The sequence below is a fragment of the Tetranychus urticae genome, chromosome 1, assembly GCF_039701765.1.
Source record: "Tetranychus urticae isolate SD_2017Ah chromosome 1, NJAU_TeUrti_SD_1.0, whole genome shotgun sequence".
Classification (NCBI taxonomy): Eukaryota; Metazoa; Arthropoda; class Arachnida; order Trombidiformes; family Tetranychidae; genus Tetranychus; species Tetranychus urticae.
This window is the reverse complement of record NC_142958.1, coordinates 12,408,945-12,427,184: the sequence shown is the minus strand read 5'-3', so window position 1 is coordinate 12,427,184 and position 18,240 is coordinate 12,408,945. Positions and strand designations below refer to the sequence as shown.

Below are 18,240 nucleotides of genomic sequence, written 5' to 3'. Positions count from 1 at the left end.
TAATACATGATCACCAAGGGGGTTCTATCCCTGGTTGCCGATAACACCTAGAGGTGAAAGTCGAAGGAATCGGGTATGAAATGAGTGCAACTAACTGCATTCAGTGAAAGCACAACCTGACCCAAGCTAACCAAACATAACCCAACATAAGCAAGCTTAAACCTAAACCTAGATCAAATGATATTTACTGAACAACAGACAGTATTAAACAGAATTGAAAAGAACTGAAAGAATTTAATTTTTCAAAATTTCATCACAATCTAATCAACAAAATCATCGCTTTCCAGCTTTTGGCACTTGATTGGGTTTTGTTGACTCGAAAGCTTGAAATATTGGTGAAACAGGAATAAACATGAGATAATGAAATCATTACTTCTTCATCACTTAGATGGTGAAAGCAAGAAACAAAAGCTTGTGAATTTTTCTGTCTTAACCCTTTTGTTTCAAGGTTTTGTATCAGAAACAATTGTTTAAAAACAAAGTCACTGGTTGAGACAAGTCTTGAAATGAAGCACAAGAAATATCAACCAAATATTTGAGTCTCATTGTCTAATTTTAAAATTAATGACTTTGAATGGATCATTTTTCCCTCTTCAACGTAAAGAACAAAAATTAACTCGGAATTCAGGGCGTAAGGGGTTAACTGGTCCGTGGAGCTAAAGGCAAGGCATTACACAATTCCGAATGAAAGTTTACTCAAAAATACTTCGCCCTCTATATGAGTTGAAATATCTAATTTTTTTAATGAATTCCTACGCAAACTTATTTTCTTGGATCTTTCAACTATAGATCAACCTTTTCAGTTCATAGTTTTTTTAAAAGATTTAATAAATCATAACATTATAATGATTAAAAATTAACACTAATTTCTTGTGGATATCAGCTCAGTGTTCAGGGTGTAGGAGGTTAACTGGTCCGTAAACATCAGTGTTGACATATCACGAAAAGGCAAAAATATCAAATGAATTTGGTTCCATTTTCCTTGCTTTCCTTTTCTGGTTGAATTTATTGTTTGAAGGTTCACAACTATTATATAATCTGAAAGTTGTTTGGTCAAGGAAACATGAGAATGGACACTTTTGACCTTTTCAATGATCGATCAATATCCATATTCACTTGGAAATTCATTGACAGAAATTTGCTTTTCTCTTTTCATTTTGACATTCTCTTGTTACTCTATTCTCTTCTCCAAATTTCAATGTTCAGTTCAAGGAATCTCGATGCTTAATTTTTGGGTAAATAACAAGTTTGCATGGAATCAACTGTCTGAAAGCATCATGCCAGCCTGAAAAGAGATGAAAAAATAAATTAAATTTTTGAAATTAACATGCAAATTAACATTAGGAAAAATCTGGTTGAAAAGATTCGGAGCCATTTTGGTTAATCTTTTTGAGATCTTCTTTAACCAAGAAATTTGATCAGAAATTCATCAGTCTCTATCAAATTTCACTTTTAATAATGAATTTCAGGCCAATCCCACTCTGAGCCAACAGAAAACATTTAACTTGAAAGACTCAGAATGTACTTGTAGATTAGCTAATTATTTATCTATCAAGTCATAAATAGTTAATCAGTATTAAAATATTACAGAAGACATAAAATGTCGCTTTAATGTTTCACCTTTTTTGGTCTACAAGTTATTAATTTTTATGTCAAAATTTGACAATTTCTAGTTTCTTGCTCTTCATTTCATGTTTAAATCAAAGCATTTTTTCAAAAATCAAGATTTATTATTTCAAAGGAACTCTAAATTTTCAATGACAAATTGCTTAGTCTGAGCCTGAACTGTAATATCTGATGCTAATGGCAACAAGAACTGCCAAACATCCTAATTGCTTGAAACTCTGTTCAATTGGAATGGTTAAATGCTATTCATTTTTCAGATTAAATCTGACTAGACGTTATTCAGTAAATGTTTCAATTTCAGTAGCAATTGAAGATTGCATTTGTGCAGAATTAGGATTAAGTTTTCTTTGAAAACTGTTATTCGAAAAGTTTAAATCAATATTTGTGTTTCTCTTGCGACTTAATATTAAGATTAACTATAAACACAAATGGATTGAAAGGCTGTTTTGAGCAACAAATTGAATACACCTTCAAATCAAGGTTTACCTTTATATCACATTTTAAGCTTATGGTATATAACATGAAGAGTTTTGTATTTATTTATTCAATGTATCAATATTAATATGATTATCATTTGATTAGTTGTTGCTACTCAATTATGTTATTCATAATTGTCTGGTAATTTATGATTAAATGCTTGCCAGCTAAAGCCTCGAGTCTAGAGCATGAACATTCTCAATGATCTTTAAACCACTTTTTTTTATAGAAATGACTTTGTTTTTGAATTGTGCTTTAATACCAGGAAGCAAATACTCTCAGCTCCGCCTCGTCTTAACCATGAATATCTCCGACTCTAATGAATCATTGCTAATGATCTAACATATACTGATAAGTTATCAAAATGATAACATGATGAAAGTGTTGATAAATTGTAAACAAAACAAAGTCTCAAATAAAGGGTTGACTTAAAGTTCCTGCGTTTTCTGCTGAAAGAATTAGCGCCGATTTTTCTCAAGCTCTGAACTTGAACCGTATTCAATTTAAAAAATGTTTTTAATCATCAGTGATCGATAGTTTTAAAATTAGCTGACATTAGATTGTCAACTTTCCAGACGGCAAATTAGTTTCAGACGAAAGGGGTTTGAATGGAAAACCTTGATTAAATTGTTGATTAAAATGAAAATTTTGATAATCTTTTACTTACCGTTTTAACACGCATTGTGGGACTGGGCTTATAAATAGTTACATTTAAAGCTACTGAAGCAGTGCGAAAAAAAGATTTTTGTTTTTATTAAAAATTACATCAACACTCGATTATAAAACAATTTTTCAAAATTGTTTGTTGTGCTGTCGGCAATCATAAAATATGAACAAAGTTTCAGTTTTTTATTTTCTTAAATTATATTTGAATCGAGAGGCAAAAACGTTTAATTGGCATTATTAAAAACAGTTAAATTATAATTAAAAATTCGGTGTGAAAAATTTTATGATAATTTAGGGTTGAATTTTTGGAAATTCCCTTATAACCAAATCGATACATTAAATCCAGTTTATGATTCACCTGACACCTCCATTGTCACTTTGTGCCTTTAAGAATGGCCTTTCCTCTTGTTTTTAGGCTAAATTTGATATTGATTCTGGTTATTCCCAAAATGATGTGCCATTAAATCTTGAATTATGAAAATTTGGACTTACATTGTAATGCTTCGCTTAAAATGAGTGAGTAAATCTGATGCATTGAGAAATGGGATTTTAAAATGTATTTTTAGTTGTTCAAGGAAACTCTGTTGGTCGGTGAAACTCGATGAAAGTCGCTTCAAGAAAATAAGTCAACAATACAATGTAATACTGGATATTGGTAAATAGAGAAAAACTGCCAAAAAAAGGCTTAAATGTTGTCTAGACGAATGGATTTATCTCAACGAACCAGGAAAAACTGATTAAGTTTCTTTTTCTAATAATATCCATTGGCCAACACATGAAGAGAACTACGATTGGAACAAATCTTTTAATTCGTCTGTTGAATATACAGTATTAATATGTTTTCATAAATTGATTAACCAAACCAGAAAACAATTTTCTTTTCTTCATTAATCTTCCATTCTCATCGTGATCATCTTTTTATACTTGTTTTCATTCTCGTTATTCCCATCAAAACCTAATGATCAACTCGTAATCATAATCAAACCTAATTACATTTAAATTACAATTCGTGATGCCATTAAAGTAAATCTATTTGAAGAAGACGATATCAATGAATAAACTGATACACAATGTCCAACACTTAGCACAGTTTCACAAAAGGTTAACCCAAAAGAAGCGAATCCGGAAGAATTGAAAGATCATTTAATTCTGTACAGTTGATTGATGCTGTATGGGTCAAAGGCTAGTCAGACCTTGAATGGTTACCCATTCTCATCGTTACGCAAGCTGACCATTAAACGTATCAACATTAACCTTGTAACTGTTAACTGGCTTTAATTATCTCGTCTTTCATTAAACTGAAAGCTGACATAAAGAAGGTGAAACATTTCCATTGTTGGTACTATTTACACCTTTACCGATCAAAGGCATAACATTACAATAGACAAGTTTTAAAAATTTAAAGATGAATCCATTTTTTTCATCGTCAATACAAATTAACAAAGCCATTCATGAGATATTGATGGAACGGGCAATCAGGTTAACATGAAAGGAACAATTGAAGCTAATTGTTCATCTTTTTTTCCGACCACTTTCATCAATAGGCTATCAATGAAAAATATAAATCCATTTTTTATCACTTCTATTGTTGATGTCTCTTTCAATTTTAACAGTTTATGGTTCAATTTTTGATACATCATAATCAACAATCAATCAATCGTTATAAATAATTGCTGTATCAATTGGACAAAATTATTCATTTTACATGATAAAATTAACTTTGAGTAACATTAACATTTCAATGCGAAAATAGAATGACATTGTAATTGATTTAACATGTAAATTTTGAAAGCACATGAGAAAGATTGATATGTGAGAAAAAACAAGTTTCTTTTGAAAATACAATAGTTTACAATAAATTTAGTTTCTTTGTATAAATATGTTTAAATATTGTTACAGTTTTGTGTCCATTTCAACTGGAAATGTTAAATCAAAAATAAATATCGATTTGTTTTACAGCAATTCATAAGTATTTATATCAATGATGAGATGGATAAATAAGCATCAACACTGGCTTTATATTACAACTCTTTTAAAATTAACAATAACAGGCAACAGTTTTCAACAATCTATTTTGACATAAAGATTTAAGAGTCCATTCATGTTGAGATAATGATGGCGTGAGTATCAAGTTTTACCAGAATAGTAGAGTGAAGATGTAAAGACAGCTTAATTCACCGGCTAAAATTAATCACATTCAGATAATGAAACCATTACTTTTCCATTATTTAGTTGGTGAAAACGAGCAAACAAAAGCTTGTGAATTTGTTTTGTCTTTTGCCTTTTGTTTCAAGGTTTTGAATCAGAAACAATTGTTTAAAAACAATGTCACTGGTTGAAACAAGTCTTGAAATGGAGCACAAGAAATATCAACCAAATATTTGATTCACAATAGAGACCATTTCTTAATGTGATTTAATCTCATTGAGAAGCTGTCGTCTAGTCTGTAAATTAATGACTTTGAATGAACTTTTTTTCCCTCTTCAACGTAAATAGCAAAAATTAGCCCAAAATTCAGGGTGTAAGAGGTTAACTGGTCCGTGGAGATACATCAGTGTTAACATATCACGAAAAGGCAAAAAATATCATTTGTTGGAATTTTATTTGTGTCCATTTTTCTTTCCATCCCTTTCTGAATCTATTGTAGGAATGTTCACAACTATAATCGGAAAGTTGTTTGGTCAAGGAAACATGTATGAGAATAAGAGACTTTTGACCTTTTTGAATGGTCGATCAATATTCATATTCACATGGTAATTCATTGACAGGAATCTGAGGTTTTCTTTTCATTGTGACATTCTCTTGTAACTTTGTTATCTTCTGGAGTTTTCAATGCTGTTTAATGCATTTTCAATGTAACAAGCTTGAGATTTTCCCTTGGAATGGCCACTCAATGGATTGATGTTTAACAATTTAAGAGAGCAAATATTTACTTGTCTTTTCCCACAGTCTAATCATGAAAGGTTCCCAATCAGGTACATCACCAATATCACCAATAATGTATGGTGAAGGTCGTTTCTCTGAAGATGACTTTAACCATTTTCTCAAATCATTTGGATCATAAGTAAATTTAAAGTTAATTGGTTGGTGGCGAATGGGCAAGTGCGCAAGTAAAATTCCAGTTATGAATAAATCATCAATCCAAATGAAGGGTTTAACGGAAGTTGCAATATTATAAACATCTTGGATAACATCAGGTGTTACAAAATAACCAATGCCAGAGCAATAAGCAGGTAAAACATCATACGGATATTCATTATGAGATAACCTCCATTTGCCTTTTCGTTTAACTGAAATACCAGCAGGAAACAGGGAGCAGCTAATTATGCCTGTTGGTGGTTGACCATTGGACGAGTGGAAGGTTGATTTGAGGAAGCCAACAACACGAAAAATATCAACATAAGCATCATCATCAATCTTCATGACGAATTTGGCGCCACGGCAAAAGGTTAAAACCCATTTGTAGCCCATCAAGTGTTTGTACGTTAAATTAGCATAGGTGTCTGCAAAGTTGCCTTGAACCAGGTCACCAAATTGACTCGATTCAGAATCAATTGAGGACTGTAAAGACGATGAATTAGTTAAACCAAGAAGAAAGATAACCTTTATTCCAAGAAGATGTTGAACATGACGAGAAGCCCAAGTTGATCGGATAATGCGTCTTTTATCAAAATTTAATGGAGCAGAATGAACAAACGCTAATAGGTTAATTTCATTTGATGATGAATCTGGTGTTGATAAGTTGCTTGATGGTGAACATTTGAGGGGACAATTTTTGATAAAAGTAAAATCATCCATATCCAGTAACCTGGAAAGATTATTTCTGTCTGGATCATCTTCATCAACTTTATAAGCAGCTCGTGGAAAGATTTTTTTCACTTTGAAAGGTTTAATTTTCTTTTTTCTTTCACTTAATCCAGTTGAGTTATTTGAGAGAAAAGTTTCTTCATAATCAAAATTGGACGTCTTCTCGAGAGTCACTTTACTATAAAGATACACAAATGATAAACTAATTGTTGCCACCATCAAAGGATAGAATCGTCGAACCCAGCGGTTCATTATGGGTCTCGACGGTTACAGTTGCCGAAGTTTATCACAGTAAAACATTCGAGTGAACCAAGCGATTGGAAATTCCATAAAAATAGAATCATTCTGGATCAGGTTAAGTTGAGGGAGAAATTGTAGTGGAAGAGTAACATTGGGTCAAAAGTGTAAAACCTAAAGAAGATCCAGGTTTACTTTTTGAAAGTTTACACAATTGAACACTGCCATGAGTACCATTTAACCACATAGTTATAGATGAATTCTCATGACCATCATCAGGTTCAAATTTAATTGTTACTCATGATAACATGAAGAATGAAATGTTCACAAAAATTAGATGGAATAACGGTTTACTCCGGAAGAATCATCATCATACTAAATGATCACGAGGACCGTACCAAGTTACCAAAATGATAAGAGAACCCGTTTTTTTCTGGAAAAGATGAAAAGAGAGAAAAGTTAGACTGAGAAATGTAAGAGAGGGAGGCTGAGGGAAGATGAAAAATCAAGGTGATGATCAAGTTGAAACAGTAATGAGAATTGAGCGTGCTGACCACTGAATCTTGAGGTAGCTCAGTTACCACGGAGGGAGAAAAGCGAGAGACAAGTAGAAACTACACTTTTTTTTCTGTACCATCTTCATTATCATCATCATGATCGGAATAACAATTACATAAAAGTGAATCAAGGCTTTTTTTAACTGTTGCAACTTAAGAAGAGTAAAGTGAATGAAAAAAAGTAAGGAAGTAGATGAATATGATTAAAATTATTCTACAATCAGAAATTTTAGCGCTAATATTGTAATAATATTGAGGAAATTTGGTTAGATTTCAATTTGTTTCTTTGAAAATGGTTGAAATTGGTAAAAGAGTATAAGGTAATGGATTTCTCGGGTTACTTATAATTGAGATAATTACCATTTCATATGACTGACCTCTAAATACACAAATGATTATCATAATGGTGAAACTAAATAATTGGACTAGCTCTACTTTTAACATCTGACATTTTCAAAATTGATATGACAACGATCACATGTCGATAAACTCGAGTAATGGAAATTTTTTGACAATTTTTCTCGAGAAAAATTCCCTTCTGGTAGCTTACCTTGAAAGATTACAGATGGCAGATGACGGGAAATGATTGAAGTGATGAAACAATGATTTTATCAACTGCTGATCCAATGAATTGAAATGATTTTGAAATGTATGACATAAGGTTTATTACATAATCCAGTGTATAAATAGAGCGAGTTAACAGGTTGACGTTGAACACACTGTGTAAAAATGCAAAAGTTGAATGAGACACTGTTAGACAATTTTGTCAGTTTTGAATGCAAACAATGGTTAAATATTAATTAAGACTAACACTTGTGGTGTCTTGCTGATCCCTAATGGTTAAGAAGGATCGTCATCTTTAAATAGAGCTCATCTCACCGATAAAAACAGATACTGAAGTTTTCATTTCTTAAAACACTCAAATCAAGTTTGACTGAAGCAAGGAGTGACTATGAAGCCAGGCGGGAAAGGTGGCAACAAACAACGCCATCTATAACAGATAAAGATTATAACGAATGAGATTTACAACTAAAATAAAGGTTTTTTTAAGTTTGATCATTTTGAAGTAAATCATGTTCAATATTTTTGTTTGTCCCAATTAAATCAATTTGAAAATAATTTTCTCTCGATAACAATCTTTACATGATAAATTGATTGTAAGAGAAGGTAAGAAATAGAAATTTAAATTATCTGTTTCATTGTAAAAATTGTTGTTACAATAAGAAAAAGAAAAGATGAATTAATGTTTGAAGCAAATAAATTACAACCTTTGCAATACTAATCTATGGGAAAAAATCGTTACTTTTCTCACGAAATATTTAACAATTTAAATTATTGATTATCATATTTAAAAGTTCAATTCACCTTTTGTTACCAAAAACTGTTTTAAGCAGACAATTTAAGCCAAAAAGGTAAAGAAACAAGGTAAACAGAAATGATAATGAAGTTGAATACAGAGAATTGTTATCAATCAAAAACAAAAACATTTTCAGTCTTTTGTCTAATTCACAACCAACTGGAACCTGGTGTAAACACTTAACAGCAATTAAATTAATATTTTTGTCAAGTCATGAGAATACGAAAGTACAAAAAGATGTACAAAATGTTGTTGATTATCTTGGTAATTATGTGAAGTAAACCAGTTTTATTTAAACGAGAATCACAATGAAATAAGCTGAAAATGATATCTTGAACCAGCTATAGATGTGATTGAAACGGTTATTAAAACAATCAGGTTTTGGCAAAAGTACCAAGTTAACAAGTTAAAGGTAAAATCAGTGAAAACAAATGCAATCAATAAATTGTGAAATGAGCAAACAAGTGAAAAATAACCATCAAAATCAATGCCACTTTCAAATCACTTGAAAATACATTGATAAACGGCAAGTTAGGCAAGTATTTGAACAGAGCAAGTTGCAAGTCAAGTTGTAAAAACATGCATTAGATGAACGTTTAAACGGCCAACAAATTGGCCATTTAATGAGTAAATATTGTGAATAAATCAATGAATAAACACAATGTTATGAAAACATTTTACATTATTACGAGAAAAGATTCAAGAATCTTTTTCTCATTCAATTTTATATTGCAATTGAGTCAATTGATGAGTACATTGTTTGCTAATTTTGAAGACTATTAGTTTTACATATTAATACACTGAGTTATCGTTGGATTGTATTTTAAAGGCGATTGATTAAAATTAAAAGCTAAATGCTATTATTTATGACCAATTGATTAAGTTTGTGAAAAACCAACAAACGTCTATAAAATCATGTTGAGTTTCTTTGTATTTTAAGACAATTGGGTTCAGGTTGGAAGGTTAACCAGATTGTTATTGATTAGTTAACCTTTTCAATAAAAGACTCAATAAATATGATAACAATTGAATGAATTGCTAGAGGAAAATGAGAGAAAAAACAAGTTTAATTAAATGTGTGTGAAAATTGTGAAATGAACAATTAATTAAAAGGAAAAATTGAATCGTTCATTTCACAAATTCATATAATTTGGGAAACAATGAGTTGATCATTGGATCATTAATCATTAAACTGGAAACAATCAATTGTATCATGGTTCATCTTTACCATTCTGGCATCAATTAGGAAAAAAATCAAAGGTAAAAACAAAAGGTAAAAATGGTTTTTACTTTCAGTTGGTCTTTGTGAAGTCAATCTAAATGTTTGACTAAAATTTTCTTATTTCGGGTCATTTCAGGTCATTTCACATAAATTACTGAGGTTCAGTTGGGGCTCTTTGAGGCTCTATTCAAGGCTCTGAGCCTCTAGTCGAAACAGTAAAAGTAAAGTTGATTAGAAGCGCAATTTGATTGTTTCAATGATGGGTTGTTGACTTTGCTTTTACTGTCAACTTTGACTTCTCGTTGGTCCATCATTTTTTGCTCATCAAATCACTTCCTAATCATTTGTTGACAATCAGTGTTTCTCCATGTTTTTGCTCAAACATTCTGTTACTTGGTGTAATCACGCTCATTTCTCATCACCAGAAGTTCAGTTTATCCTATGTTTACCTTTTGTCACAATTCATTGGTTTCTTTGATTAACTTTTTTTTCCTTCATTTGTCATCACTTGGCAACAGATTGTATTCGTGTTTCTTTTTTGTCCATCAACTTGTACTCACTGAGCGTCAAACAGTTATGATTCGCATGATTGCCCGTTAACTGGACAAATGATTGCCGATAGAAACAGATCTTTGACATTAGGAAAACAACGGTTCAACGAATGTCTACTTGTAATCACTTTGTATCTTTAACCATTCCTTTGATCATCTTGCATCAACTTTCACCAATCAACCAAATCAACTCTCAACTCTGAGAGGGAAAATTTAAAAACTTTATTTTGCGTCAGATTAAAAGGAAACTCAACAGCTTATCATACAGCTTGAACAAATCAAGCTAATCATATTCATAATCGAGATCAGGTTAATAACTCTGAGTTTTACTGTTGATTTGCTTGAATTATGCCTTTAAATATCAGTTATACTATTAAGAAATCTGTTAGCTCACCAGTTGCAACCTTTTTTTCCCTGAAATAATATTTATGCATTAGATAGCGGAGAAAAGTTCATTTTTATTGCATTTAATTTCTCTATGGGCCATTAAATTTCCATCTTTTTTTTTACAATCATCACCGTTCTCATCATTACCACCATCTCAATTGACTTAAAACCCTTTAACAATTCTGTAAGTAAATAAAGGTTGATGACATGAGGAAGGTAATTCAACAGAATCCTCTTCTAAGAAGTTAATCTTCATTTTAATGTCTTCATAAGTAAGACAAACTCAAAATTCAAATCTTTTTTTTCCAGGAAAAGCTTGCAATCAAAATCAATTTTTTGGCTTAAAATCAGTTTTCAATTAAATTTCTAAAAAGGCCAAATAACCAGTTGACTAAGATAACCATTTGCCAACAGTTGAGCTTGAAAAAGGTTGGTGAAATGAACAAGTTTGTCAGAAAATTTTCATCTTTTCTGCTTTTCCCTGAGCAAGTAGGAAATGATTGGCACTGGCGATTCCCAGTAAGACATATGCTAACAGTTTATTGAAATTAACCTGAAACAATTGCCTTAAATAGACGAATCGCTTCCGACAAGAAAAATCAACAATTTGGAGAATCAAAAGCTAATTGAAAACGTGAATGAATTCAAATAAATTGTTGAAGTTAATAGTAATTTGAATTAGATTTTGTTGATGAATAGACGAAAGTAATGATGCTATTAATAAAATTGTTGTCATGAATGCATAACTTGTCTGAATTTTCTCGGCAAAATTTCAAGTTCTAAAAATAAACTGATTTATTTTGATAATTTACCGAGTCTTTTATATTTTTTTGTTCAAATGATGATGATGCTGATGATAGGAATAATAGTGAAAGGTGAGATGTCGTGAGTTAATTTCAGAGAGAATGAAGTGATTAACAATTCAATCATATTTGAGAGGTTCATCAGTCATGATAAAGTGAAAAGATGAAGATGAAAGATTTAGATTTAGAGTGAGTCTAGAAAAGTTTCCTCATGATGATGATGTAGGGTGCGATGAACAATGTCAGGGTCAACATTGAAAAAGTAAATGAGTTTCATAAGTTAATGATTATTACTACCATTTCAAGTTTTCACTTTAATAGTGATTGCTATTTAATAATAAGCTTAGGATTTGTAATGAAATACATCCTATTACAAAAATTATCTCCGCATTACCAAGTGTCAATTCAATTTGTTCAGAAATGAAGTGAATTGGAAGGCAAAGAAGTTTCAAGAAAAATCTTTGGTTTACAAGAACTGAATGTGAATCAAGTTCACCTGAATTTTATGATGGCAATTAATTGAGTGATGAAATTGCTCGATGAAAGTATTACGTTGACATTGTAATTGCATATCATTGATCGCTTATAAAATTGAAAGCACAACTTGAAACTTCAACTGTTGACTGTTGATTCAATTGCCTTTCATTCCTCAAATATCAATGATTTTAAATACAGAAAATAACAAAAGAGATAAAATTTCAAATGAAAATGCTTCGAGCTGAATAGTTCAGAGAAATATCATCAATTGAATCATTGAATCTCTTTGAAATGATTTATAAGTATAATAATAGCAAAGTAGAGGAAACAAAATTGAAAAGGTAAGGTTAGCACATTGAGTAATGTTGCGATGCTATATCATTGTAATGGTTGGAACCTTGAAAAAGAGTGAAAAATAAGGTAAAATAAGGTAAAATAAGAAACACAATTTAAATGATAATATGTTAATGGGCGAAATGATTAATATTTTGGAGAGAAAAGAAGTGAAAAAATCTATTTTTATTGTAAATGAATAAGATTTTTAAAGGAATAATTATTCAGTTTTACTTGAAAGTTTCATGATAAATGTTTTTAAACGAACAGATTGAAAGGTGGAAATAAGGAAAATTAATAATACATTCTAGATTACAGATTCATATATTTCAATTGTATTTCAATACAATTGAAATTGAATCTTGAGATGGTCAATGGATCAAAAATGGAAGTCAAAATGGGATTCAATTTTTACTGAACATGAAGCTAAAGTAACTTAAGATTGGCGACTAAAATTGAATGGAAAGGTAATCTTGAAATGAGTTGAATAACAAGTGCTACAGTCTTTTTGCTAAGTGGTATAGATATCAAGATAATGGTCAATTAACATAGAGAAAGGTTAAACATTAATATTTAAAAGGTGAGCAACGTTCAAATAATGAGAAGTTGATTGTGGAGAGTTAAAGAAATGTTTAAATGTGATCATGATAATGATGATTGAAGGAGAAAAGGCCAAAAAAAATGAAGAAGCTACAGTTGAGGCCAAGATGGTAGAGAAGATGAGAATGATAAAGGGAAAAGTTGCTTTTGCAAACTCTGAAAAAAAACAAGATATGCTGGTCTAATTGCAATAAACATGGAGATTTTTTTCTGTTTGACAAGCATGAAAATTTTATACCTATTGAGATTCATTAATGGTGCGGGCTGAAAATGCAACGAAGCGAATCGAAAATGGGAGAAGATAGCAAAAAGGTTGAAATCCTCTTAATTAGCATCTAACATGTCAATTAAATCGTCTCATCACGTTTACATATACATGGAAGACTCAAGACGAGATAAAAGCCTAGATTATGCAAAAACAGGTAAAAAGGCGAAGAAAAAGTTTACCAAATATTAGAATTTCACTTTTTTATTTTCTTCAAACGCTTTTTTCATCTTTTTTTTTGCTATCTATTGGTATGTTTCAAGATGATGAATAGAGTTAATTGAAGCTAAAAAAGATTAATTGTATTTATATTAACATTAGCATGTAATTTGCATCATCATTAGCAATTTGACAGTTTACTTAGTTCTAGTGTTGACAATGAGTTTACTTTAATCAACATTAATGGCAAGAGTTGGCTTACCTTGCGGTTTGTCGCTTAAGCTTGGTGTTGTTGGTATTACCAAATTACTCGTCGATCTTTACACGAGTAATGTACAAGATCTCCATTAGGATAACGTAGGAAGGCACTGGAATGAAAAGAGGAGTTTCCATTAATAGAAGTGTTTATTAAGTAATTAAGAGAAAGATAATGACGTTTATTGTTCATTAAATATTCATTTTTTTGTATAATGACTCAATCAACAAGTAATGAAAGTAAAGACAAACCTGGTTCCAATGCGTTTTTGACACTCTTTACAACGATCTGAATCTTCGACTATAATTTTGTACTCTTGGTGAAGCTTGAGGCGAGCTTGTTGGACGGCCAAGTGTTGAGTCAACAGTAAATTTCGATACATAAGGCCATCATGACGTTCTTTGATTAGGTTTATAGTAGCAGTTTCCAGGAAGGTTCGGATCGATGAGATATAAATGGTTGAAGGTAAAATGTCTAAAGCACGAATTGGATCAATTTTGATTGCGTGAGCTTTCAATAGGCGCAAGGCTTCATTCAAATTTTGTTGATAAATGTCAGCCGTCATTTCATAGTGCCAGGCAACGGCTGAGTTAATTGAATTTGCTTCGGACGGTTGAGTAACATATAACTTCAATAGAATCAGGAAAACCTAAGAAAGATATAAAAATGAAAAGAATCTTTTATTAATGGAAATGAAAAATTCAAAAATTTATGTTGATTGTTAATTATTCAATAGTCTATTTTTGCATTTTTGTGCATTTGTTAACTTGTCCATGAAAAAAGTAGATTCAATTGAATCTTAAATAGTAAATTTTTCAATTTAATTTGCATTGTGATTAATCTTCAACTTTGACAGTTTTATTTTGTTTCACTTTACCATGTCAGTGGATAAGTTTACCTTTAGCTGTATATTGCTTTTATTTTGCCTTTCATTTCATTTCAACTGACATTTCAGGGATAATATTATTTTATATCAAAATGTGGTTCCTGTCAATCTTGAAATGTTTGAAAACCTGACTTTTTCTCGTATATTTTCAATATTATCTTGAGTCGGAAGATTTGGATATTTTCCTCTATATCTTGGTAAAGATGGTAAGTAATCAAACTTACAAAGGTAATCTGAATAATAAAATGATTGGTTACTAACCAGTTGCTGGATTTTTCAATGTACAATAAAAACGAAAAGGTTTACTACAAGAGAAACTATTTATACTTTAATTATCATGGAACATGATTAATTAAATAGCTCTCATACTCTAATGATGCTTCGATTTATGATCGTTTGATTGAAGTTGCTAGGAAAGGAGTGATGATTGGAAATTAGCTTTGAATGTAGCTAGGATTGAAGTAGCAACAAGATAATTTGATTTATTTAAAGAAGCAAATATTATGATCAAAGTACCCTTAATCAAAACTGCTCCCAATAATAAATTGTTGGATGTAGGGAGAGAGAGAGAGATATTTTCAACGTAGGCTGAGGTTAATGAGTTGATTTGATAGAGGTTGAAATATTGGAATAAAGAGGTTTGAATGAAATTTAAAAATTGATCTTCCAATACTTACATCTTTATTATTGGGATTGTCTTTGTTGTAAGTTTTAATGCAATATTGTTCAGCCTTTTCGTAGTCATGAAGGTATTGAGCGTAAATTGCCAAAGCGTCTTTATGATTACCCATTTTACCCGAAACTATTGCTCTTTCTTCCCAAAGTTCATCGTTAAGCAAAAAAATGGACAAGGTTTCAGTGGAATAATTGTTTGATGTTTCCAAAAAGGTTAACAATTTTCTCCTAGTATCTCCAAGATCTCCGGGTTCTTGTCCGGCAGGTAAGGGAAGTTGCCCTTCAGGTAAAGATACCAAGTATTCCTCTCTTAAAGCTTTCACTTTTTCACGGTATTTATTGGCTAAAATGTTGTGAAACATTGCAGTTTTATCTTTCCAAATTGAAATGATATGCTCAAGATATGGGATAATAAGATCAGGACAAATTTTTTGTAAATATTCAAGAACAGCTTCACGGGGAAGAGCCTCTGTTTCAGCAGTATCTTCAGTAAATATACGTAATCCATCAGTGGGATGATCTTTAAGTACCCATTCAGAATATTCAAAGATTAAATTTAAACTTGTTTCTCCCAAATGTTGAAGATATTGAATTGTTCTTTCATGGCCAGGCAATGATGAGTTTGGCTGTTTGGCTTGAGCAAAAAGTAAATCTAAGGCTTTACGGTGGAGTCCACGAGTTTGATAAAAAATAATCAAATCACCATATTTGTGGTATTTTTTCAACCATGTTTCACTTTCTTGTAGATGACAATGGTTGTCTGGTAGGCGAACCAATGATGAGACTAGAGCATCATTAGTTTGTAAGTAACACTTAAGTAAAGTTGTGTCCACAATTTCCAATAATTTGTCACGAGATTTGAGATATTGCTTGAAAGATGGTGACGAATTTGTTGATGATTCAGAGATATTTGAAGAGATTGGATGATTTATGGGTTTGTTGGTGTTATAGCCTGGTGGAGAATTTTCAGTGTCTTCGTTGAGCTTTTGAAGTTTTTTCTTGAACTCGAGAAGATAATCAATCAAGGCAAATATTCCAGCTTCAAAGTCAGCTCCTTTGAAAACAGGAGGCTCATGTGGATACTCGAGCTCATTACGAAAATCCTCCGGGAGAAAACCAGGGAAGAAACCAATTACAAGGGATGGATGAGTTTCCAATTTGAGAAATAGATCCATAGCTTTAACGAATTCCTTTTTACAAAAATAATCAAAAGCTTGGAGATTTTCAATTTGAGAAATTATCATCTCTTTGCGTTTCACTGATTCTGATGCATCAGAATCAAAATCTGGGGACATGTACACCAATTGTTTAGCCAAGTCAAACTCTTTACTTTGAATCAATTGTGAAGTTTGCTGGTCAATTGGACGAGCAACTAGACAATATAAATCTTTATTTGAGCAGACAAACAAGAATCCTTTCTTGTCTCCACATTTAAAAAGGTGCTTTAGCTTTCCAGTTGTGGTACTGGCAAGTTCATCAATTTTTTGAATCAATAGTCGAGGATCAGCTGTGCGTATTTCCATCATGTTGTTTGGTAAAAGAGCAATTAAATAGGGTGAATCTTCAACCATTGCAATGGGACAATCAGACCAGGTTACTGGACATTTAAGGATAGGTTTGGCAACTTGATCGAGAAAGAATGTTTTCTCGTCAATTCCAACAGCAAATCTATCACCTTCTAGAGATGTCACAATTGGTTCCGGGTATTTTCCGAGAGGAAAAAGTTCTGTTTTATTTCCTGAAACTGATATCATACAGTATTCATTGCGAAAACCAACACAAAGTGATTCAGAGCACCAAGCAATTACTTTGGGGGTATCAGGAACGTTTATATCTGGAGCTAGCTCTAAAAATTTGTCGTTTTTCCAATAGAAAAACATGAGTTTTCTTTTGACGACAACGCACAATCTTAATGTGTATTGAATGTCTCCTAAAGCATAGAATGAAAGAATAAATAAAAATTAAACTAAAAGATAATGATAAAGGGAGGCAAACAAAAAAGGTCATGCTATCAAAGTGTTTTCTATCATTTATCTAGTAATCATCAATCAAATTTTCAACCCACCAGTTAATGTTTGAAGTTTTTGTACATTTATAACAAAGAGGGTGGCTCCTTTGGTCTTTTGCAAGCATGATATTAATGGTGAAACGACTTTATCTAGATCATGAACATTGATGAGATTGTCATAAAGGCTGATAATCAAATGAAATTCGGGAACACCAGCAACTTGGATGATCGGTTTTTTTGTAAAGGCCTTGTTGGATCGCAATAGTTGCACATCAAACTTGAGCTCTAAAAAATCACAAAATAAGGAAAATTGAATAAGTATCCGATTAAAACACAAGCATACAAAGTGCTTAATTGATTAACTTGACAAAATTTACCTTTGGTTGGTTTAAGGACCAGTTTAAACAATAAAAGGTTACCCTGTTTGGTTCCAACAAGTAGATGATCTCCATAAGCATGCATACATTCAATGTCCAAAGGATAATTTTTAAGAATAGGAGCTACTCGATAGATTTCCAACATAATAATTGACCAGATTAAACAAATAGGTAAAAAAATTAACAGAAAAACGTCCAGAGAATTCAATAATTAAACACATTGATTAAAAACAAAAAAGGAAAGTAGTTTTTTCAATCAAAACAATTTTCCCTTTCATTGGCGAAAAATTATTCTATGACAACAAAAGCTAACTCCATCTAGAGATTGGCAAACAAACAACTGAAAGGCAATTGAATCAAAATCTCACAACTTGTCAACTAAATACTCAATCGATTCAAAGCTTGAAATTAATCAAGAGAAATAATTTAATTTAATTATGACTAAAATAAGTTGATTGGTGTTGAAATTTTTCAAGTAATCGTGTGCATGAAAGTTGAATGAGTTAATTTAACG

The 18,240-nt window shown here is 31.4% G+C and overlaps 1 protein-coding gene across 5 annotated transcripts; it reads right to left on the bottom strand.

Moving 5' to 3' along the window:
* Positions 1-4,578: 4,578 nt before the first annotated feature.
* On the bottom strand, positions 4,579-18,023 carry Vps39 (vacuolar protein sorting 39). 5 transcript variants are annotated; one of them, XR_003082020.2, is made up of 7 exons: positions 17,727-18,023; positions 17,407-17,634; positions 15,344-17,271; positions 14,032-14,429; positions 13,787-13,892; positions 8,182-8,361; positions 7,921-8,120 (listed from the first exon to the last, which is right to left on the bottom strand). XR_003082020.2 is itself a non-coding variant. In XM_089266316.1 (6 exons), the coding sequence occupies exons 1-5, from the start codon at positions 17,869-17,871 to the stop codon at positions 13,823-13,825; spliced, it is 2,769 nt and encodes a 922-aa protein (XP_089122442.1). In that variant the 5' UTR covers positions 17,872-18,008; the 3' UTR covers positions 4,579-7,246; positions 13,787-13,822. The 5 variants fall into 5 exon arrangements, 3 of the variants coding, with proteins under 3 accessions (XP_089122442.1, XP_015783506.2, XP_015783507.2); XR_001568483.2 differs by having other exon boundaries at positions 7,921-8,089; XM_089266316.1 differs by lacking the exons at positions 7,921-8,120; positions 8,182-8,361 and adding an exon at positions 4,579-7,246 and having other exon boundaries at positions 17,727-18,008.
* Between the last annotated feature and the right edge of the window lie 217 nt (positions 18,024-18,240).